This window comes from Coregonus clupeaformis, chromosome 7 (assembly GCF_020615455.1).
Source record: "Coregonus clupeaformis isolate EN_2021a chromosome 7, ASM2061545v1, whole genome shotgun sequence".
Taxonomy (NCBI): domain Eukaryota; kingdom Metazoa; phylum Chordata; class Actinopteri; order Salmoniformes; family Salmonidae; genus Coregonus; species Coregonus clupeaformis.
The window spans coordinates 66,673,976-66,698,854 of NC_059198.1; the positions used below are offsets into that span (position 1 = coordinate 66,673,976).

Genomic DNA, 24,879 nt, shown 5'->3' on the forward strand with positions numbered 1-24,879 from the left:
ATTTCGCTTCTTTTTCAAGTGGCTCATGTTTTCGCCTACAGAAGCACTTTCACTGGAGGGCCTCATTTCCGTTCCCCAATAATGACGACTCAAGCCTCTCCAGAGTGGGCCTGCTGTGGTTGGCCCTGTGGCCCCCCTCTCTCTGGTAATCAGGTCAAGAGGACCAGTAAAAGATGCAGACTCACCCATCAGCCTTCCTGCTTTATCATTGGCATTCAGGACGTTGGACTAGCATGGCTCGCACTCCGGATTTGTTTACTCCTCCTGAATGCTAATGACAAGTGGGAAGTGGAGGGGGGAGAGGAGGGAGAGGAGTGGCACCCTGTTTGAGACAAGACGCTTGAGTTTTGGAAAGCTAATGAGCCTTGGTAATGGACTGCCATTGAAACCAATTTGAGCTAGATAGTAGACAGACTTATCTTAATGAAAACAGGTTACGCCATTTATCTTTCAAGACGAGACAGCGTTTGTTGGTTCTAGGATCAACAAACACAAATAAATAGAATAGGATATGGCATGGTAATTGGGCTAAACGACCAATAACATTAAGGGAAAGGATGGTAGTTACAACTGAGCACCAGCATGGTAATGGATCAATGAAGCAAGGCATCAGTATCAATCCTCATAATGCTCTCTTGTTCTAATATACTGCTGGTTCCCAGATGCCTTTATTGGGCTTTTGGCTGGAAAAGACAGTTTTGACTCTGGAACATCTGTGGGATTCCTAGTAGTGGCAAACATTGAAAAAAGCAATGGCAAACATCTGTTATCCAATTTAGAGTGATAGACTACAGATGTAGGATCTTAATTTGATCACTCTTTTGTTGCTGAGAATGTTCCTACACAGCAGGAAACGCAAACTTGTAGTGTATTTGAGTTTTAAAAAGGCTTCTAAAGTTTGTAATTTCCACTTTAAAATTTCAGACTTGATTTGCCTTAACGAAAAATGGATCAACCCCTACAAAAATGTTCATTAATTATAATCCACATAATAATTCACATTTCCTGTTGCTGCAGGATTATTTTCCAGCTGTGGAAAACTGGCTCAAATTAAGATCCTACATCTGTAAGAGCAGATTGCTCACTGGCAGGCTCATCCCATAGTTGTGCGCGCAGTGTACATTAAGAGACAGAGAAAAAGAGAAGCAGAACAGACAGAATGAAAAAGAGAGAAAGAAAGGCAATGGACAGAGGGAAAGAGAGAAAGACAGAGAGAACTGAGTGAACGGAGCGAGAGAGTGAAAGGCCAGAATGGAGAGAACAGAAAGAACAAAGAGAGAGAGAAATAGAGAGAGAGAAAGAGAATGCAGCCTCGAGAGCGGGTGTCCATTGTGACGTTTATTACTCTCCTGCGGTGCGGTGAGGGCTATGGGATGATAAAAGAGCAGTAGGATGAGAGGTGTGTGTGTGTCAGTGAATAGGCTCAGCAGTAGGATGAGAGGTGTGTGTCAGTGAATAGGCCCAGCAGTAGAATGAGAGGTGTGTGTCAGTGAATAGGCCCAGCAGTAGAATGAGAGGTGTGTGTGTGTTAGTGAATAGGCCCAGCAGTAGGATGAGAGGTGTGTGTGATAGTGAATAGGCCCAGCAGTAGGATGAGAGGTGTGTGTCAGTGAATAGGCCCAGCAGTAGAATGAGAGGTGTGTGTGTGTTAGTGAATAGGCCCAGCAGTAGGATGAGAGGTATGTGTCAGTGAATAGGCCCAGCAGTAGGATGAGAGGTGTGTGTCAGTGAATAGGCCCAGCAGTAGGATGAGAGGTGTGTGTGTTAGTGAATAGGCCCAGCAGTAGGATGAGAGGTGTGTGTGTTAGTGAATAGGCCCAGCAGTAGGATGAGAGGTGTGTGTGTTAGTGAATAGGCCCAGCAGTAGGATGAGAGGTGTGTGTCAGTGAATAGGCCCAGCAGTAGGATGAGAGGTGTGTGTGTGTCAGTGAATAGGCCCAGCAGTAGGATGAGAGGTGTGTGTGTGTTAATGAATAGGCCCAGCAGTAGGATGAGAGGTGTGTGTGTTAGTGAATAGGCCTAGCAGTAGGATGAGAGGTGTGTGTCAGTGAATAGGCCCAGCAGTAGGATGAGAGGTGTGTGTCAGTGAATAGGCCCAGCAGTAATAATAATAATAATAATATGCCATTTAGCAGACGCTTTTATCCAAAGCGACTTACAGTCATGCGTGCATACATTTATTTTATTTTTTTGTATGGATGAATGTAGAATGAGAGGTGTGTGTGTGTGTGTTAGTGAATAGGCCCAACAGTAGGATGAGAGGTGTGTGTGTGTTAGTGAATAGGCCCAGAAGTAGGATGAGAGGTGTGTGTGATAGTGAATAGGCCCAGCAGTAGGATGAGAGATGTGTGTGTGTTAGTGAATAGGCCCAGCAGTAGAATGAGAGGTGTGTGTGTGTTAGTGAATAGGCCCAGCAGTAGAATGAGAGGTGTGTGTGTGTGTTAGTGAATAGGCCCAGCAGTAGGATGAGAGGTGTGTGTGTGTTAGTGAATAGGCCCAGCAGTAGAATGAGAGGTGTGTGTGTGTTAGTGAATAGGCCCAGCAGTAGGATGAGAGGTGTGTGTGTGTTAGTGAATAGGCCCAGCAGTAGAATGAGAGGTGTGTGTGTGTTAGTGAATAGGCCCAGCAGTAGGATGAGAGGTGTGTGTGTTAGTGAATAGGCCCAGCAGTAGGATGAGAGGTGTGTGTGTTAGTGAATAGGCCCAGCAGTAGGATGAGAGGTGTGTGTGTGTTAGTGAATAGGCCCAGCAGTAGAATGAGAGGTGTGTGTGTGTTAGTGAATAGGCCCAGCAGTAGAATGAGAGGTGTGTGTGTGTTAGTGAATAGGCCCAGCAGTAGAATGAGAGGTGTGTGTGTGTTAGTGAATAGGCCCAGCAGTAGAATGAGAGGTGTGTGTGTGTTAGTGAATAGGCCCAGCAGTAGGATGAGAGGTGTGTGTGTTAGTGAATAGGCCCAGCAGTATCTAAATGGGAATCTTCTTCAGTGTCAGACTGTGAGCATCACATAGCCGTATTAGGACTTTCTATCAGACTCTTCTATCAACAACCCCTTTACTGTTTTTTCTCTTTCTTTGTTGTGTGCAGTGAATTCTTTTCAGCCAAGTTCCCTCCTTTATAGGTTCTACTAATGTCCCTGTAGGAAACTAAAGATGTGTCATGAGAGAGCCGATTACAAACAATCAGACTTCTACACCTTTGCTGCTGACACTGATAGGAAGCTTTTCTAATAGGTAATGGTTGGAAGTTAATGGGGGAAGTTTGTGGATGACCTAAGTATGGTCCCCAAGGTCTCTGTGGAGGTTAGGCTCAATCGCCTTTGTTGGGACTGTCAAAGCAGACCGATAACAGATCCTGCTGCTTCAGATCCTGATACATGGCTGTGAAAGCTGTAACGCACACAGGCAGTCATTCACACACCCCTGTATTTCTTCAACCCTGCTCATGATCATCAGTTGCAACAGTCTTGAACCTGCGCAGAAATCTTTTATCTCTGTATAAAAAAGACCTCACATTCACAACCATGTAGATAAATTCCAACTCCTTCCCATTCCAACCGTATATTTGGCTGCCTCTGCCTCCTCTTGACCATCCACACAGGCCTGGGCCTGGCCCTGAATGACCAGCACTGGATAAATGAATCCCCCTATCCTTAGAGACTGAGGCTGAATACACACAACAACAACAATAACCAGACAGGGTTATCACAGATAACCTATCCCTCCACCATTAGAAAAACACCTGTGGTGTCCCGTGGCTTTCAGCCCTATTCTACCCAGACTCTTCTTATCTCGCTGCCAGTATTATTGGGTTTTGGCGGGCGACGCACCGCAACTCATATCCGGCTCATTTCGGCGTCTCGTCCCAGACAGCTCTAATCTCTGCCCATTTTGTGGATGAGTGGCCGCGGCAGCTGATGTGATGCACCTGTTGCAAAGAGAGAGAGAGAGAGAGAGAGCGCTGTCTCCGTCCGCTGTGTCTGTCTACACTTTGGTATACGGAGGCAGATCCTTGCCGCAAGCGTGACAGTCACTCATCTGGTTCACTGGCAATGGGCCGGGGTATTATGAAAAGATGCTGTGCCCATTTATAAAGAGTCTCCCTCCCTTCCCCGTGAACAGGAAGTAGCAGATGTGTGGAGAAGTGACTAACGGGGAGGACATGAGCGACGTCGGCTGCAGGTGTTTGTGGAGGAGACAATGCAGGCACCTGTCCCATACGATCTGTCAGAGCAGCAGCCACAACAGGACCTTCTCTATCCCAGCTGGCTCTGTGACAAACAGATGACAGAGGACCTTTTAACATGACAGTGTGTGCATCCAAAACAAATACATTATATTCATTCCTACCGTTACGAGACTATGTCAGCGTTACTGTGCATTCACCCGTCAGATTCAACAGAAGCTCTAAGATCTAGGCTTTAAGATTGTCGATAGCTAGTCATTGCTGTTTACTTCGGATTATAGGCCTTAGTGAAAGAGAATAGCAATCAATGCCAATCATAATTAGTCTATTGAGCGTAAGAAGGCCAAGCGGTAAAAACCGAAAGCCGCTAGTAAACGTTGGCTGCTTACTCGAGCGTGCTGGGTGTTGGCTTGCGGGGGCTGTGTACGAGATGTTGAACGAACATCAACTCAAGCAGGTTAAATATAGCTTAGCTGTCATCTTAGTTTAGTTTCCCTCCCATCGTTCTGGATGGGCCGTGGAGGAGGGGCATGCAGGGCCCCACTGTCATCTCAGTTTTACAGACTTGGATTTGACATGAATTATTCGCACGCAACTCCACTACGGCGCACACACACCACAGACACACACAGAGCATGGAAAACTCACACATGCCGTACACACACACATGCGCATGTGCACGCACACACACGCACACACATACACACTTCCAAACTTCTGCATTTCCCTAATCACCACCAAATTGGTTTTCCATTCATTCATCATTATAATAGCACCTGGCCTCATTGCTTTCCACACCTTGGCTGTGTAAGTAACTGGAGTGGCACTGTGAACCTGGAGCTCCCTTAATCAACTGGGCAGTATGCATGAGAAACAAAACAAATAATATGGTCTCCAGCCGAGAGGCTTGATGGTGTGCGGTGTGGTGTGGTGTAGAGCGGTGTGGGAGCACTGGGTGAGGACAGTGCAGGTTCATTAATACTAGAGGACTGGTTGATGTGATAACCTCCTCACTGAGAAGGTCCATTATCCTGTTATGAACAGCCTCACTATCCACTGTGACTGAGAGAGAGCGAGAGCGAGAGAGAGAGAGAGAGAGAGAGAGAGAGGTAGAGAGAGAGAGAGAGGGGGGGGAGAGGTGGCACAGTGGAGATAGTACATCCATTATCTTAACAAGCATGTACTCATTGTCAACGATGTAGTGATGGTGTGGTGGGGAATCAGGCGCAGAAGCAGAGGTACAGTCCAACAAGACTTTACTATGCAAAAATAATCCACAAACGGCAGGAGGCCAAACAGACGCGCACAGGCGTCAACACACGATCGCACGAAAACACAGTGCGCAAAACTCTCCTAAACAGAGGAGGACACTACTAATCCTGGCGTACTGGAAAAATAACACAGCTACGCAACCATCTGACAAGCGACAATTACACACAACACTATACACACAAACAGGGAACTAAATAGGGTGCATAATGAGACCTAACACAAAACAGGTGTGGCTAACAGACAAAACTAATCAAACAGGAAACACAGAACATAGAACGGTGGCAGCTAGAATTCCGGAGACGACGAACGCCGAAGCCTGCCCGAACAAGGGAGAGAGGCAGCCTCGGCCGAAACCGTGACAGTACCCCCCTTGACGCGCGGCTCCAGACGCGCGCCGACTCCGGCCTTGGGGACGACCCGGAGGCCGCGGTGCAGGGCGCGTCGGATACCCCCGATGGAATTCCGTCAGGAGCGACGGGTCCAAAATGTCTCTCCTCGGCACCCAGCACCGCTCCTCCGGACCGTACCCCTCCCACTCCACTAGATACTGAAGACCCCCCCTCCGACGTCTAGAATCCAAGATGGATTTCACGGTGTACGCCGGTGCCCCCTCGATGTCCAACGGGGGCAGAGGAGTCTCCAAGATCTCATGTTCTTGGAGTGGGCCCGCTACCACCGGCCTGAGAAGGGACACATGGAACGAGGGGTTAATACACTTATACTCCACTGGTAACTGTAATCTATAACAAACCTCGTTCAACCTTCTCAGGACTTTAAATGGCCCTACAAACCGCCGACCCAGTTTCCGACAGGGCAGGCGGAGGGGCAGGTTTCTGGCAGAGAGCCAGACTCGATCTCCAGGTGCGTACACAGGCCCCTCACTGCGGTGTAGGTCGGCGCTCGTCTTCTGTCGACGTATGGCACGCTGCAGATGGACGTGTGCAGCGTTCCACGTCTCCTCCGAGCGCCGCACCCACTCATCCACAGCGGGGGCCTCGATCTGGCTCTCATGCCATGGTGCCAGAACCGGCTGGTACCCTAAAACACACTGAAAAGGGGTTAGTTGGGTGGAGGAGTGGCGGAGAGAGTTCTGTGCCATCTCGGCCCAGGGCACATATCTCGCCCACTCCTCCGGCCGGTCCCGGCAGTATGTTCTGAGAAACCTGCCCACATCCTGGTTTACGCGTTCCACCTGCCCATTACTCTCCGGGTGGTAACCCGAGGTGAGGCTCACCGAGACCCCCAACCGCTCCATAAACGCTCTCCAGACTCTGGAGGTGAATTGGGGACCCCGGTCAGCCACAATGTCCTCGGGCACCCCGTAGTGCCGGAACACATGAGTGAATAGTGCTTCGGCGGTCTGTAGGGCAGTAGGAAGACCCGGCATGGGGAGCAAACGACAGGCCTTAGAGAACCGGTCCACAACGACCAGGAGTGTAGTATTCCCTTGAGAGAGGGGAAGGTCAGTTATAAAATCCACCGAGAGGTGGGACCATGGCCGTTGTGGAACGGGCAGGGGCAGTAACTTACCCCTAGGCAGATGTCTAGGCGCCTTACACTGGGCGCACACCGAGCAGGAGGAAACATAAACCCTCACATCCCTGGCCAACGTGGGCCACCAATATTTGGCACTAAGACAGTGCACTGTCCGGCCGATACCCGGATGTCCAGAGGAGGGTGACGTGTGAGCCCAATAGATCAATCGATCCCGACACTCGAGCGGAACATACTTCCGACCCTCCGGGCATTGTGGTGGACTAGGGTCGGTGCGTAATGCCCGCTCGAGCTCAGAATCGAGCTCCCACACCACCGGTGCCACTAGACACGACTCCGGCAGTATGGGAGTGGGCTCCACGGACCTCTCCTCCCCGTCATACCGCCGAGACAGCGCATCTGCCTTACCGTTTTGTGACCCAGGGATGTAGGTGATCTTAAAAGAGAAACGGGTCAAAAACATACTCCATCTAGCCTGTCGAGGGTTCAGCCTCCTCGCTGCCCGGATGTACTCCAGGTTACGGTGGTCCGTCAAAATGAGGAAAGGGTGTTGAGCCCCCTCAAGCCAGTGCCTCCACACCTTAAGGGCCTGTACCACAGCTAACAGCTCCCTGTCCCCTACGTCATAATTTCGCTCCGCCGGGCTGAGCTTCTTGGAATAGAAGGCACAGGGGCGGAGTTTAGGTGGCGCGCCTGACCGTTGTGAAAGCACGGCGCCAATACCGGCCTCAGACGCGTCCACCTCTACCTGAAATGGTAAAGAGGGATCCGGATGCGCCAGCACCGGAGCCGAGGTGAACAGGTCCTTCAGCTTCTCAAACGCCCTGTCCGCCTCGACTGACCACTGCAGACGCACCGGGCCCCCTTTAAGAGAGACGTGATGGGAGCTGCCACTTGCCCAAAACCCCGGATAAACCTCCGGTAGTAATTCGCAAACCCCCAAAAACTGCTGCACCTCTTTCACAGTGGTTGGTGTTTGCCAATTACGCACGGCTGACACTCGGTCTACCTCCATCTTCACCCCTGACGCAGACAACTGATACCCCAAAAAGGAAATCGACTCCTGGAAAAACAGACACTTCTCTGCCTTCACATACAGGTCGTGCTCCACCAGCCTCCGCAACACCCTGCGCACCAGGGCCACATGCTCGACACGGGTAGGTGAGTACACGAGAATGTCATCTATGTACACCACGACTCCCTGTCCCTGCATGTCCCTGAAGATCTCATCCACGAATGATTGGAAAACTGACGGAGCATTCATCAACCCGTATGGCATGACTAGATACTCGTAATGGCCCGAGGTGGTACTAAAGGCTGTTTTCCATTCATCATCCTTCCTGATGCGCACCAAGTTGTACGCGCTCCTGAGATCTAATTTCGTGAAGAAACGCGCCCCATGCAACGACTCAGTCATGGTCGCAATCAGCGGGAGTGGATAACTATACTTCACCGTAATCTGATTGAGACCACGGTAATCGATGCACGGACGCAAACCCCCATCCTTTTTCTTCACGAAAAAGAAACTCGAGGACGCGGGGAAGTGGACGGCCGTATGTATCCTTGTCTCAGTGATTCGTCTATGTAAACCTCCATAGCTTTCTTCTCCTCCTGAGACAGAGGATACACATGACTCCGTGGGAGCGCAGCTCCTGCCTGAAGGTCTATCGCACAATCCCCCTGCCTATGGGGTGGCAACCGCGTCGCCCTCGCCTTACTAAACGCAATAGCCAAATCCCCATACTCAGGTGGAATGTGCAATGCGGGCACCTGGTTTGGACTCTCCACCGAGGTAGCCCCTATGGAAACGCCCAAACATCTACCCACACACTGAGCAGACCACTCCATCAGAGCCCTCTCCTGCCACGAAATAACGGGGTTATGGGTACTTAACCAGGGCATGCCCAGCACCACCGGATACGCAGGAGAGTCAATCAGAAACAGTTGAATTATCTCCTGATGACTCCCCTGCGCACACATCCTAAGTGGCGCTGTGACCTCCCTGATTAAGCCCGTACCCAACGGACGACTCTCTAGGGCGTGAACGGGAAAAGGAACATCAACAGGGAGAAGGGGAAACCCTAACTCTAAACAAAACTTCTTATCAATAAAATTCCCAGCCGCGCCTGAATCTACCAGCGCCTTATACTGGGAATGAGGTGCCACCTGCGGAAAACGCACAGGCATACAAAAATGGGCAACAGTGAGCTCTGGGTGAGTGGGGCGCCTACTCACCTGGAGGGAATCCCCAGTGCGGGACCTGTCGTCATCTCCCCGAGGAGGCCATCCCCAGCACCTAGCCGCGGTGTGTCCTCCCCGACCACAGTTGGTGCAGTGGATGGACCCCCTCACCTGCCGACTCCTCCTATCTCTAGCGCCAGCGCCCCGAGCTCCATAGGACACGGCTCGGATGCGCTGGAGGGTGAAATGGACGGACCCCCCTCAGGACGTCCGCGGGTGGCCAATAGGTTATCTAACCTGATTGACATGTCGACCAGCTGGTCGAAAGAGAGACTGGTGTCCCCTACAGGCCAGCTCCCTACGGACGTCCTCTCTTAGGCTACATCGATATATATCGACGAGGGCCCGCTCATTCCACCCTGCATCAGCCGCTAGAGTACGGAATTCAAGCGCGAATTCCTGAGCACTCCTCCTCCCCTGCCGGAGGAAGACCAGACGCTCCCCGCCGCTTTCCCTCCGGGGGATGGTCGAACACCGCCCTAAAGCGGCGGGAGAACTCGTCGTAGGTGATACTCGCGGCGTCGATCTTCCTCCACTCCGCGTTGGCCCATTCCAACGCCTTCCCGGACAGGCAGGATATCAGGGCAGACACGCTCTCATGCCCCGAGGGTGCCGGGTGTACGGTGGCCAGGTACAACTCCACCTGGAGGAGGAATCCCTGACACCCAGCCGCGGTTCCGTCGTAGGCCCTCGGGAGAGCGAGTCGGATCCCTCGGTGTTCTGGCGCTGGAATGGGCAGGCTGGCCGATGGTGCTGGCTGGGCTGGCGGTGAGGAAGGTGTTGGAGGTGCGCCCCAGCCTCGGAGCGTGGTGATTACCTCCTGCAGGGCGGTTCCCATCTGGAGGATCTGTTCCTGTTGCTCCCGAACCTGGACCTCCAGTCTCGTCGGCGCTGCTTCGGCTCCCGCTGATTCCATGTTTAAGGTGTGTAATTCTGTCAACGATGTAGTGATGGTGTGGTGGGGAATCAGGCGCAGAAGCAGAGGTACAGTCCAACAAGACTTTACTATGCAAAAATAATCCACAAACGGCAGGAGGCCAAACAGACGCGCACAGGCGTCAACACACGATCGCACGAAAACACAGTGCGCAAAACTCTCCTAAACAGAGGAGGACACTACTAATCCTGGCGTACTGGAAAAATAACACAGCTACGCAACCATCTGACAAGCGACAATTACACACAACACTATACACACAAACAGGGAACTAAATAGGGTGCATAATGAGACCTAACACAAAACAGGTGTGGCTAACAGACAAAACTAATCAAACAGGAAACACAGAACATAGAACGGTGGCAGCTAGAATTCCGGAGACGACGAACGCCGAAGCCTGCCCGAACAAGGGAGAGAGGCAGCCTCGGCCGAAACCGTGACACTCATCCTCCAGTAACCTCCACTGTGCTTCTGTATGTAACACTGATACTATTCTATAGCACTATGTTATTTACCACCACAGATTTGATTGGCTCTTGATTTACGTCACTGTATGTAGGTTGGCAGCAGTGGCGCTGAGTTCTCTTCCATGCTTCTACACACTTGTACACCTTTTATGTGAGGGGACATGGTCTACATACTTCACCCATAGAAATAGGCCGTTATCACAGTGCCGCACACAGCCAGTGAAGAGCCCTGCTGGAGCGCTCTCCTGTGGTGAGTCATACTAGCGAGAGTTGTTCCATTGTCACAGTATATACTGTAGTTAAATATAGGGACTCACCTTGAGTCTATAATACAGGTTACCTGTACATCTTCAGCAGAGATGATGAGAAAGACGCAAGTATCTTGCCTGCGATGCATTGCATGGTATGTGCTGTATTATAAGTCCCTCCTGGGATATACACTAAATTAACTTTTAAGAAGGCACACCTGTTAATTGAAATGCATTCCAGCTGACTACATCATGAAGCTGGTTGAGAGAATGCCAAGCGTGTGCAAAGCTGTCATCAAGGCAAAGGGTGGCTATTTGAAGAATCTCTAATATAAAATATATTTTGATTTGTTTAACACTTTTTTTGGTTACTACATGATTCCATATGTGTTATTTCATAGTTTGATGTATTCACTATTATTCTACAATGTAGAAAATAGTAAAAATAAAGAAAAACCCTTGAATGAGTAGGTGTTCTAAAACTTTTGACCGGTAGTGTAGTTCTGTTAAAATAAACCTTCCACTGTGATTCAGGAGGGCTCAGCTGAGAACTTTTGTCGATGATTAGATTAGGTGCTCTTTTAAAAATGTTTGAAACAAGTTTGCTGCACAGCATGATACAGCGATTCTGGCTGTTATGATTCTTTGGGGCAATCAGAATAATTATGAATAATTATACATATTTTAATGAAATTAGCGGTGTCTCGTTTGCTGAGCAATAATTAGGCTCGATAAACAGGACAGCAGCGGAGAAAAGGACCAATCCCAGGCCATCAATTACTTGTCCTCCTCTTCCAGTTCTGGCTGTGTCACGATGTGAGATAGTCACTAATTATTGTTATTATATACATGCCTGTTATTTCATCTATCTGCCAGGCTTTGACGTCTATTCTCTTGACAGAAAGACACTTCTGAAGAAGTTGCCTCTTCAAACAATGGGCTAACTGAGATATAGTACTCTGCCATATCTTGTTAGAAAACTGAATTGGAACAACATTTTGTCAGGTACAGGTGTCCAAAAACAATATTTTCTGCCCTAAAGCGTGCACGGGAATGATGCTTGTTTGGTATTTGTTTATTTGGTTAGTCAAACCCAGAGGCGGAGAGAGAGAGATACCAGTGTATTGGCTCCTTTCAAAAGGAATGACAACACTCTCTTTCAAAACTTGAACAAAACAAGCCAAGCACAAGCTATTCTTCAATTCAATTTTCTGATAACATTTAAAAAAGGTAAAATTGCTGTCATGGTGTTCAGCTTCACTACCTTGTTCATTGTTCAGTTGACTTCAAAAACATGAGCATCCAAATAAGCTGTGTGAGTGGGAACAAGATGCCTGTTATCTAGCCTACTGTTTGGGACTTCAATGGGGAACATGAAAGTCGAACAATAGCTCCTATAATTCTCATTCCCTCTGTGGATTTTTCAAACAGATAAAACCCAGGTGAGAGTGTTATGTACTTTACCAATTGGATAGATTAGATAGAAATGATGTGCCAATAGCGTATTGGGATGGCTAGAAGCCATTGGCTAGAAATCATGTTATCCTCTTACAAGTTTTATGATACAGTATGCTCATATGAGTATGCAAAGAGAGACATCCATGCACACACACACTAACACACTCTGACACATGCAACACACACACCAACACACAGACCCACACACAACTGTGTAGCCAGTCTAATGCGCTATTAAAATGGAAATCATAGTTCGGAGCCTTGAATCCAATGGCAACTGAGATGAAAAACATGCTATTACCATACGTTAATAATTTAACCTGAAATCCCCAGACTTGGCTCCACTTTGACCTTTTAAACACACTAGATAAACCATGCACCAATTACCCCTGGCATATTGCATGTCAAGCCCAGCCATCCTTCCTAACCACTTTCCTTCTGAATTAGTTTCTCACAGTAACCGCCTGGCCTTCAAACTGCCTCCCATCTATTACCTCATCAGCTTGATTGACAGTTTAGGATGTGGCCAATCCCATGATGCAAATGACGACAGATGAGAGCTAATGCGACGAGTGGAAAATACCAGCGGGGAGGCATGGGTTCTGGCTAATGGCTACCAGGCACACTACTCTGACAGATGAGGGAAGGTCCTGGGTTGTTAGAGTGAGGTAGCGGTTCTGTTAGGTAAGTCAGGCACTGATGCGGGGGAGGTGGGGAGAACGGGGAGGTGGGGAGAATGGACTAGATGCATGGTAACTGCAGCCTGGAGAGGGTTAGGGTGAGGAGGAAGGACAGGGAGGAAGAGGAGGATAGGGGATTGGGGGGGCTCTTTGTAGGGGTGGAGGGATGAATGGTTCAGGTGGGCTCCTATTTCTAACTCCTGAATGGCCCAAATTGCGAGGACCATACAGGAAATACACACAGCTGGCTCTGCTTGCTAGAAGGGGTCCGCACCCACATAGCCCTCCTTCCCAGAGGAAAGAGCAGAGGTTAAGAAAATGAGATTTCTTTGCTTCTCTCTGAGCGGTGCAGCAACGAAAACTAGATGGATTACTCTCTGTAATACACACACACCTGCACATGTGTGTGTGCGTGCGTGCATGCGTGGTCACAATCGCAAATGGAACATTCTGTTACCATGGCGTCAGGCTTGCTTTTCAGAGTTGGTCAATTCATTAGAAATGTGTTCTATCTATGAGCCTCTACAAGTGCATTAGTGAACAATGGCCACAATGGCCAGGTGACTTTCCAAAGCTTTTTTTTATTGTAGTCCCTATGGGATCTCCCCTCAACATAAAGCAGGGTGTTCATTACTGCCCACTGCAATCATTACTGTCCATGTGTATTTTCTCCCACACAACAGCAGGTCTGCACAGTGGAGCCCTTTAACTACCACCCACACCACTGATCCCTGGAGTACCTGGGTCTAAACACGTGTTCTGTTGGCATCACCCGCGGCCTTCACATTGGCATTATTCTGGAGGACAAAATGCAATTTCTATTGATGTCCACAGCACATGTTTGGCTTGGTAATACATTTTGGAGGGAGAGTTTAGATATAAATTAGTCACTTCAGATGCTATCTGTTTTCTACTGCCGATATAAGGATGGGCAATGATTGGTAGGGGACTGTTATTGTTTGAGAGAAATAGCTGCAGGAAGATAGGAGAGACTAAAGTGATTGCTGCCCAAGATGCATTTTCTTAGACAAAAGATGAGCATGTCGTGTGGAAAGCCAGTGGGGAGTGAAAGCACCGCACAATCAGAGCTCAATGTCTCCAACAGACACAAATTTCCCCAAAGTCCACCCTGACAAAACACTGGGCCCCACAATGACTCACCAAGCCTTCAGCAAAAACACTAGAACAGCACAGAGAGGGGAGAGGGCAAAACAATGGTTTCTAATACATAACACCCTGAAAGCATTCATTACCAGAGAGTGAGTGTGGCTTTGACTGAGGGTTTCAAAATGACAGCCCCTCCTATTGAGTGGACATGACACAGGTGGGAGCAGGTCTGGAGGTAAAATGCCTTACTACCATCTTAGGCCCCCTGGCTGTCAATCATCCTGCTTGGCCATCCTTATTGTGGCCCTCAGGCGTCTGTTGTGGCCCTCAGCTCTGCTCTGCTCACCTGACAAGCCTCCCACATCCATCTTCTTCAGGTTCTTGGCCTCCAGGATGACCACGGTCAGCTTGCCGGCGGTGGGCACGTATCGCAGGGAGAAGCAGATATCACCCAGCTTCTCTTGCTGTGAGAGGAGAGAGAGAGAGGAGTCATGACCATAGCTAGGAATAAGGATGAAGTTGTCTGCTGAAGTGAAACATGGTTTGGGAGTGTTGTCTTGTCTGTCTAAAAGCTATCATGCTTTCACATGGATTCTGTTTTCCCATATCTTTGTAGGGCAGGGTTCCCCAAGCCGAATTTGGCCCTTGGGTGATTTTTGTAGCTCAATTGGTAGAGCATGGCGCTTGTAACGCCAGGGTAGTGGGTTCGATCCCCGGGACCACCCATACGTAAAAATGTATGCACACATGACTGTAAGTCGCTTTGGATAAAAGCGTCTGCTAAATGGCATATTATTATTATTACATTATTTTACTTCTGAGCAATTTCTTTTTTTTTGGGGGGATATAAAATACTGTAACAAAACACCAGGAAATCAGCTCCAACTGATTTTACTTTAGGAGATCTGTTCCCAAGTATTCATACGCATAATGTGATCATATCCCAATGTAATCAAGGTTTGAAATGATTATGTTTTAGTCATATATTACACAGTATCTGTTTGGGCTTCTTGCGGTCAATTTAGCAAATTATTTGTAATTATATTCGGGCCCCCCGACCATCCACTCAAGAACAAAACGGGCCGCGGCTGAATGTAGTTGGGGGGCACCCCTGTTGTAGGGGTAGTTGGTTGAGGTTATAGCTGTTGAGAGCCAGAACTTCATCAATCATTCCCTTGTGTCATGCACATCAACATATAAATAAATAATGGTAATCACAGAGTGAACAGATTAAAAATGGGATACATATTTCTGACATTACCCATATTAACAAGTAGAACAGACTGGCGCTCAATAAGTGTCCCAGGTCTAACCAGCAGATGATTGGAGACAGCCATTATGAATACACATCATAAATCAATGGCCAAGGAGGCCTGAAGACTGATTATTGCTTTATATACCAGAGGTCTTTCATCAAATTAGAATCAAGACCTATTCCCTAATACTAAATATATGTGATGAGATTGTAATAAGGTTGCCAGATGTGAGTTGTATATGGGGCAGGTTTCTTCTCAGCCTGGGTTGCCATTACTCAGTCAGTGTATCTAGCTGTGCCTGGCCTGTACACTCAGCCCAGAGCCGACGGGACTAAATAGACTCTCACTTTAATGACTGAGGTTCCAGCTTCATCAACATAAATACACACTCCTCCTGGGGAGGCGTGGGCAGAGAGACTGAGAAAAGAAAACACTGATATACAGTAGGGAAAAAAAGTATTTAGTCAGCCACCAATTGTGCAAGTTCTCCCACTTAAAAAGATGAGAGAGGCCTGTAATTTTCATCATAGGTACACGTCAACTATGACAGACAAAATGAGGAAAAAAAATCCAGAAAATCACATTGTAGGATTTTTTATGAATTTATTTGCAAATTATGGTTGAAAATAAGTATTTGGTCAATAACAAAAGTTTCTCAATACTTTGTTATATACCCTTTGTTGGCAATGACACAGGTCAAACGTTTTCTGTAAGTCTTCACAAGGTTTTCACACACTGTTGCTGGTATTTTGGCCCATTCCTCCATGCAGATCTCCTCTAGAGCAATGATGTTTTGGGGCTGTCGCTGGGCAACACAGACTTTCAACTCCCTCCAAAGATTTTCTATGGGGTTGAGATCTGGAGACTGGCTAGGCCACAACAGGACCTTGAAATGCTTCTTACGAAGCCACTCCTTCGTTGCCCGGGCGGTGTGTTTGGGATCATTGTCATGCTGAAAGACCCAGCCACGTTTCATCTTCAATGCCCTTGCTGATGGAAGGAGGTTTTCACTCAAAATCTCACGATACATGGCCCCATTCATTCTTTCCTTTACACGGATCAGTCGTCCTGGTCCCTTTGCAGAAAAACAACCCCAAAGCATGATGTTTCCACCCCCATGCTTCACAGTAGGTATGGTGTTCTTTGGATGCAACTCAGCATTCTTTGTCCTCCAAACACGACGAGTTGAGTTTTTACCAAAAAGTTATATTTTGGTTTCATCTGACCATATGACATTCTCCCAATCCTCTTCTGGATCATCCAAATGCACTCTAGCAAACTTCAGACGGGCCTGGACATGTACTGGCTTAAGCAGGGGGACACGTCTGGCACTGCAGGATTTGAGTCCCTGGCGGCGTAGTGTGTTACTGATGGTAGGCTTTGTTACTTTGGTCCCAGCTCTCTGCAGGTCATTCACTAGGTCCCCCCGTGTGGTTCTGGGATTTTTGCTCACCGTTCTTGTAATCATTTTGACCCCACGGGGTGAGATCTTGCGTGGAGCCTCAGATCGAGGGAGATTATCAGTGGTCTTGTATGTCTTCCATTTCCTAATAATTGCTCCCACAGTTGATTTCTTCAAACCAAGCTGCTTACCTATTGCAGATTCAGTCTTCCCAGCCTGGTTCAGGTCTACAATTTTGTTTCTGGTGTCCTTTGACAGCTCTTTGGTCTTGGCCATAGTGGAGTTTGGAGTGTGACTGTTTGAGGTTGAGGACAGGTGTCTTGTATACTGATAACAAGTTCAAACAGGTGCCATTAATACAGGTGATGAGTGGAGGACAGAGGAGCCTCTTAAAGAAGAAGTTACAGGTCTGTGAGAGCCAGAAATCTTGCTTGTTTGTAGGTGACCAAATACTTATTTTCAACCATAATTTGCAAATAAATTCATTAAAAATCCTACAGTGTGATTTTCTGGAATTTTACAGGCCTCTCTCATCTTTTTAAGTGGGAGAACTTGCACAATTGGTGGCTGACTAAATACTTTTTTCCCCCACTGTAAATCATGCTTGTATGAAGCCATCACGGTCTAATATATCCATAAATAACTGAGAAAGGCCAGCACTGTCTTTTGAGCTGCTAGACCCTCCACTGCCGAGAGCATGTTTGACCCGCCAGGATGAGGTTGTTTTCGCTATGTTAACACTGTCACACAACCTACGAGGATGAGTCTAACATTTTGTAGCTAATAAAATGCATGGTCAGTGAATATGGGTGTGTTTTTTCAAAGCACGTTCGCAGGTAAATCCAATTGTCACCGCATCACTTTTCTTCTCGACAACAGACGCCATTGTAAGTAACCTTTATTTCTAGAAGAATACACGGTGGAAACAAACAAATTATGAAACACCCTGATATGTTGATCATGTGTCGCTTAAAAAAGATTGGATTCCATCTGAATTCATCTGGATTCCATCTATTATTCTGGCAGTGTTTGACCTCATTTTAAAGTTATGTGAACAGAATGCCGCCATATTATCTTTACCACAGACCGACTGTATATGTAAGGGTTAATCAACGAGGGGCTATGCGCTCTGTGGAAAATAATGAACGACGTGGAAGGTGTGTTCCACGACGCGCTAGCGGCGTGCAACTGACCTTCCATTGAGTTGCATTATTTTCCAGAGAGCGCATAGAGCTCTGAGTTGATTATCCCTTTCATACCATGGCTATAATTTCACACATTTGCCAATACAAATTGTTCATTTGCAGGTAGAAATGTGTTCAACATCCACTGAAGTAGCTAGCAAGTTTACTAGATAGCGACAGTAGTTGCCTTGGTAACCAAACAAACAGACTCGCTAGTTTAGCTAACCAAACCATCAGTCCTAGCTTGCTATTATGAAAATCGAATTCAACAATGTTTTCAATTCGACATCTGCTTTTCAAAAGCAGCTCAAACATAGAACATATAAGAATGAAATAGCCATTGAATTCTACAGTGCTAATATACCGTGCATTATAGGGAAATAATGCATGCTCTAGAATGCCCTTCAAGCCAATCAGAAACGGCCATATACCACAATCAATATTGGCCATATACCACAAACCCCCGAGGTGCCTTATTGCTATTATAAACTGGTTACACACGTAATTAGAACAGTAAAAACTGTTAAAAATGACTGTTCTAATTACGTGTGTAACCAGTTTATAATAGCAATAAGGCACCTCAGGGGTTTGTGGTATATGGCCAATATACCACGGTTAAGGGCTGTGCCCAGGCACTCCGCTTTGCGTCGTGCATAAGAACAGCCCTTAGTCGTGGTATATTGGCCATATACCACACCTCCTCAGGCCTTATTGCTTATTGCTTAAATAATACCCTGCATGCATATATTTGCATAGATATGGGTAATGTGTCCATCAATTTGGAGTGGATATTGGAACCATTCTGAAGGACCTACTTTGCCCTTAGTCTAGTGTGGTCGTGCCAAACATGTACATGTATGGGGAGAAATAGGAGTTGGCAAACAGATCTGGGACCAGACTAGTGGTTGGGCTGTTCAGAGGATCTCTGGCTAGCCGCTAGGACCTCGTTGGGTGTAATTTGCAGCCACTGAGGCATGGCTGATGTGTGAAACATTCCAGGAACTTCTTCTTGACCCTATTGTCTCTTATACACCCACAGAAGTTGCTTGGTGTGTCACATTATCCTTAAAGTTTTCACATAATGATCACATTTCAACATTTGTATAATCATATAGTATTTAAAATGGTGCTCACGATGGTGAAAGTGGCCTTTTCAAATCAAATCAAAACATTTCAAGGTCCTTCAGCGAAAGCCCACTCAATTGAGCGACTGTAACACTTTAAGGGCGTTAAGACAGTGTCTCCAGCCTTGCGTGAAATTATCAGGTGTAGCTTGTCTGGTTCTGAAATAACGCTGCAGATTGAGATGCCCTTCCACTCTCTGGCACCACAGGTATGAAAATGTACATTTATATGAACCAAGCATGCCATTAAAAACAAGGTTCCCCTAGCAACCCACGCTTAAATGCTGTACGCCATGACATTTACCTTGAACATTTAATCTCCTGCACCACTGCTTGGGAAATCACACGTTATTAACAGAATGAGAAGCATGGAGGGATAACTAAGTGACATTTTCCAAGAGATATGGAATACCCCCAACTACTGTATGGCACTGAGCTCACTCTTCAATCCCAGGTAAAACATGTTTAACATAGTCATAAGATTGTTGTGTAATAAAATGTTTCATTAAAAATGACGGATCGTGGATTTTCTAGAAATGAACTGTTACCTTGGTGCTAACACATCCTGGTAGTCAACTGTCGTAACTTTGGGGAAGAAAATATCAGGAGTTTCTGATGTGTGAACTTTTAGAGTTATTATTTACCTCCTCCTTCTCGGCGCTCACAAGATCCCGCCACTCCTCTGTCACGTGACTAAAGTCAATCTTGTTCATGGGCAGCTTCACGTCTCCGATGGCGTCGTGCTTGGAGAAGCGGTCAAAGTCATACACCGTCATCATCAGCGTCTTGCCTCCCAGCTCGACGTAGGGCACCTGGGGAGAACCATGAGGACTGAAATTATGCATAGAACCACGAGAAGAGAGTTTGACCGAACTTGAAACCTATCTCTAATGAAGTGACTTCTGGTGGAACTTACTGATCTCAAACTATGGATAAATCGAAGTAGTCTATTGTTGACAACTGTACTAGCATAGTGGTGATAGTGGTGCTTTCCAAAATGGCTGCCAGATTGGCACACTGCATCAAAGCAGGTTGCACTGTATCTGTCCTGCTACTCCCAGGCACTGGTATTGCTTGTCAAGTAATAGAGAGGAGTCGTCTCGAGTTGGGGAAGTTCTAGGTCTAGAGCATTACAAATCAATCAAACCCCCTCCTCCTCCTCTCCTTCCTCCTCAAGTCCTGTCTGTGACGGACAGGCGGTAGTCACTCTTATCTGCCAGAGATCTGGGGTGAAGGAAGGGGTGCTGGTGGAGGGGATGGTGAAGAGGGGATGGGGGGGAGAAGGGTGGTGTCTGGGATTTGATTCTTGATTGCCTCCAATTGAGCTGTTCTCCAGACAAAGCTCATTATACACCGGGACGTGTTACAACACGGTGACAAACTGCCTGATTGGCTAGAAAAGAGATAAGACTTCCAAAGTTTGTCCTTGACACTATCATCACCATGACCAAAGAATACTCCTTGCTCCTTCATTTCAATAATGGAGCCACTTGTGATTACAAGTAGGCGCCGGTGGGATAAATAAAGGTTCACAGATCTACCATGTTTTCTGAATTCCAAAATAATGATGCTACTGGTTAACCAATCTGGCAACTGCTGCAGACAAACACCTGTGCTCTTTTTACTGCTGGGTGAATGCCACAACTCTTCCTCCACAGCTGAGATACTGTAGCTACAATCACATATCCGAAACTGAGAAACGTTTGCTCAAATTTAGGCCAAATCAAAACAAGAAAAAGAGAGAGAAAAAGGTGAGATGAAGCGTTGCATCTGCCTGTGTGAATCCTAATCATACAGAGGCTGTGTGGACGAAGAGACAGTCTGTCAGCAACTTGTTACTGGGCCAGCTACTCCGTGTCTACACACCTTACCGAGCGATCACACCACAGGATGCAAATGACTTTGTCAGTATAGAACGAATAAACACAACCTGCTTAAACTACTGTGTGCAATGTGTGGTTTGTGTATTTGTCCTATTCCTTTACTACTACTACTACTACTACTACTACTTCTACTACTACTACTACTACTACAACTACTACAACTACTACTACTACTACTACTACTACTACTACTACTACTACTACTACTACTACTACACAAGCCAAGGTTTTGAGAGTAGCATGGATGAAGTATTGTCTAGTCTACTCTTATACCTTGAATAACTACCTTGAATTGGAACTGCTCGTTGAAGGTGGGGTTGAGGGTCTTCCGGTGGACCTTGGTCTCAAACTTCTTCTTCTTGTCAGGCAGCAGATAGACCTTGACATAGGGGTCTGAAGTGCCGCCCATGTCCATGGCTGGAAGGTCCGCTGCCTGGATGATCCCTACTATGAGCTGTGGAGAGGAAGGGGGAGGGGAGACAACAGAGGCTAGTCAGCACTACAGTCCTACCCACAGCAATTCCAGCGCATTGATATGACTGTCATCCCACCAACATTCTAACCGAGCATCAAGCTTTGGTTCAATTGGAATAAACCCCGGTCTCATCACTGGTGCAAAACACTAGGATGGAGAGATACTACATGGCATGGGTTTAAAACGATCACCAGCAGAATTTAAGTCAAGAGCATATAGTTTAGATTTCCTTATGAGAAAGAAGCCCATCGGTCATCTCCTTCAAAGGGACTCATCCATACCTTCTCATCTGTAACTCTTTACATTCCAAATCATGGAGGCAGGCCATAGGTGATATTAAAGTAATGCTCCTGTGAAAGCCACTGTGGTTTAAGTCAAAGCAATATTAAGGCGGCCAGCAGTCAAGGTCAGGACCTGTCAGAGCAGTGAGAGGCCTGCTCACATCAGGCTGATAATTGTTAACCATGCTGGGGGGCCGGGGAGGCTGATTGACCTGCCAGTCAAAGCTGCTTCCTCCAACGCCTATTGGGGCCACCTAGTCAGTCAATCAACTTCCTGTCAGGCAGCCATCAACCAGCAATCTGGAGGGGGACCAGGGCACTCAGCCATGGAGCTCTCCAGCAGTTGTCAGAGTCAGCCAGCCAGCATGGATTATTGGAGCGTGAGAAATAAGGCTACCCTCTGCCATCAAAACGCATGGATCAGTGTAGCAACGGATGTTGGATCTCATCATATTCTGTGACCCGTGTTTTCGCAGATCAGATCAGAGTGCTAAAGCAAGGCTCAGGGGAGATGGTGATGGGACTCCAGCTGTAGGAAGATCATGATGGGAGGATGATGATGGGGGTGGGGGATGACTGTGTGATGATACGATACAGGGGCCAAAGCAAATACTCAACACACAGCCCACTGTCCACGTACAGCACAAGTACACCGCACAGGAACACAACATGAAAGGAACATAGATGGGGGTGATATTGTGCCAAAATGCACCCATGCTAATGCATCACATTCTCACAACATTGTTGTAATACTAAATAAGTTGTTATATACACTGAGCAGAGGTTGGAACCGGTTCAGGGAACAGAACCAAAATCCGGAAAATAATGACATTTTTCAAGGAACAGAACCAGAACCAAGAACAAAAGTGATCTATACTGTTCCGGAAAATAACCGTTATTTTAAAAGCATGGGAACCGGTTAATAACGTTATTTTACGTTCCGGGCATTTTTTCCAGTCCGACAGAAAATGCAACACAGTGCATTCACTGTCACTCAGAAACGTATTCCAGTGTCTGCCTGCCCGATGAGCATCTTTGCCAGTGTGTGTGTAGGCTGCCTGCCCCTGCCCCTCCCCCTCCCCTCAAAGCATGCATAGTCAACTGTAGCTACTGACGTTACAGGCGTGATTCAGAAACTAGGGAGAGAGATTTTTAATTGGAGAACAATGGATTCACTTTTTCAGTGCTAGTTAAGGATATTGTAGTTATCAGGTTTCACATTGGATTTATTACCTACAAAAAGGTAAGAAGTGTTTTATTTTATTTCTGCTCTTGAAAACTCCAGGCAGCGTTATGTGTAATGTAATGGAACTGAGAGTCATGATCAAGGGCTAGCTCTGGTCCAACGCTAGTTAAGCCAACTCTCTGAAGTTCAAAGTTCCATCATAGAAGCCGCTCCTCCGTAGGTATAATTCTGTGGGCCTAATTCAGATAATGCATGTCAGAACAACAAGATGCCCAGCACTCTCCTCACCCGCAAAATTTCAGTCGCATGTCGCACCCTACAATGCATGCACATAGCTTGCCCCCTCCATAGCAAGCTGCTCTATCCATTGGTGAAGTAATTTAATGTCGAGCTAAATGTAAAAAAAAAAGTAGATTTCAGAGGTTTGAAAAGGAAGAGAAAGGAACGATATAAACTGTTACTTTTGTTGGGTTCGAACTGGTTCAGAACTTTATTTTGCTGGTCGGAACAGTGGATTGGAACCCAAAATATTATGGATCTGCTCAGAACGAAACGATTGGAAAATAATTTTGATTCCAACTCCTGACACAGTGTACAAAACATTAGGAACACCTTCCTGATATTGAGTTGCACCCCCTTTTGTCCTACAGAGGAGCGGCTTCTATGAAGGAACAGCCTTAATTCGTTGGGGCATGGACTTTACAAGGTGTCGAAAGTGTTCCACAGGGATTCTGGCCCATGTTGACTCCAATGCTTTCCACAGCTGTGTCAAGTTGGCTGGTAGTGGATCTCTACCTCGAATAGCTTGTTCCATCTCATCCCACAGATGCTCAATTGGATTGAGATCTGGTGACTGGGCAGGCCACTGCAGTAATCTGAATTCACTGTCATGTTTGTGGATCCATTAATTTACATTTTAGTCATTGAGCAGATGCTCTTATCCAGAGCGACTTACAGTTAGTGAGTGCATACATTTTCATACTGGCCCCCCGTGGGAAACGAACCCACAACCCTGGCGTTGCAACTGCCATGCTCTACCAACTGAGCTACAGGGGACTCCATTCCTATACAATCCTAGCGTTGTGGCATGGGGCATTATCCTGCAGAAAATGTTTTGCAGATGGTACACTGCTGCCATGAAGCGATGCACCTGATTGGCAATGATGTTCAGATATCCTGTGGCATTCAAATGTTGCTCAACTTTTATCAATGGGCACAATGTGTGCCATGAAAATACACCCCACACCATCACACCACCACCACCAGCCTGCAATGTTGACACGTGGCATGATGGAGGCATGTACCCATACCCTAGTCCTCCATCCACGTGAAACAGCAGGAACCGGGATTCATCAGACCAGGCAATGATTTTCCAATTCTCCAGTGTCCAGTGATTTCATTCCTTAGCCTACTGCAACTGCAGTGAGGTCGTCGGCTGCCATACCCCATTTCGTGTCAAGTTATGACGAGTTGTGCATTATTTTATGGGTCTTTGGGCACCAATGTTGTACTTGACTGTCAGTTGACTAACTGTAGCCTGTCTGTTGCTCTGCACAATTCATGTCAGCCTCCTTTGTCCTCTTTCATCAATGACCCGTTTTCGACCACTGGCCTGCCGTTGACTGGATGTCCTTTGGGTGGTGGATCATTCTTGATACACACAGGAAACTGTTGAGCATAAAAAACTAACGACACACTCGTTCAAAGGCACTTAAATATTTTGTCTTGCCCATTCACCCTCTGAATGGCACACATAAACAATCCATGTCTCGATTGTCTCAAGGCTTAAATATCCTTCTTTAACCTGTCTCCTCCTCTTCATCTACACTGATGTAAGTGAATTTAGCGCGAAACATCAATAAGGGATCATAGCTTTCACCTGGATACACCTGGTCAGTCTATGTCATGGAAAGAGCAGGTGTTCTTAATAATTTGTACACTTAGTGTAGTTTGAACATATAGCTAAAGCAACCCAAAGGGAATAACTAAGATACTTTACATGT

General features: G+C 47.0%; 1 protein-coding gene across 3 annotated transcripts in view; it reads right to left on the minus strand.

Annotated features, from left to right (window-relative positions):
* Positions 1-24,879, minus strand: part of LOC123491257 (synaptotagmin-1-like) — a 184,051-nt gene that overhangs the window by 28,204 nt on the left and 130,968 nt on the right. For all 3 annotated transcript variants that reach the window (XM_045221504.1, XM_045221506.1, XM_045221505.1), the window contains 3 exons: positions 21,221-21,388; positions 19,696-19,863; positions 14,432-14,549 (listed from right to left, as the gene is read on the minus strand). In XM_045221504.1, coding sequence (XP_045077439.1) covers positions 14,432-14,549; positions 19,696-19,863; positions 21,221-21,388 — 454 coding nt within the window. The remainder of the gene's footprint in view (positions 1-14,431; positions 14,550-19,695; positions 19,864-21,220; positions 21,389-24,879) is intronic.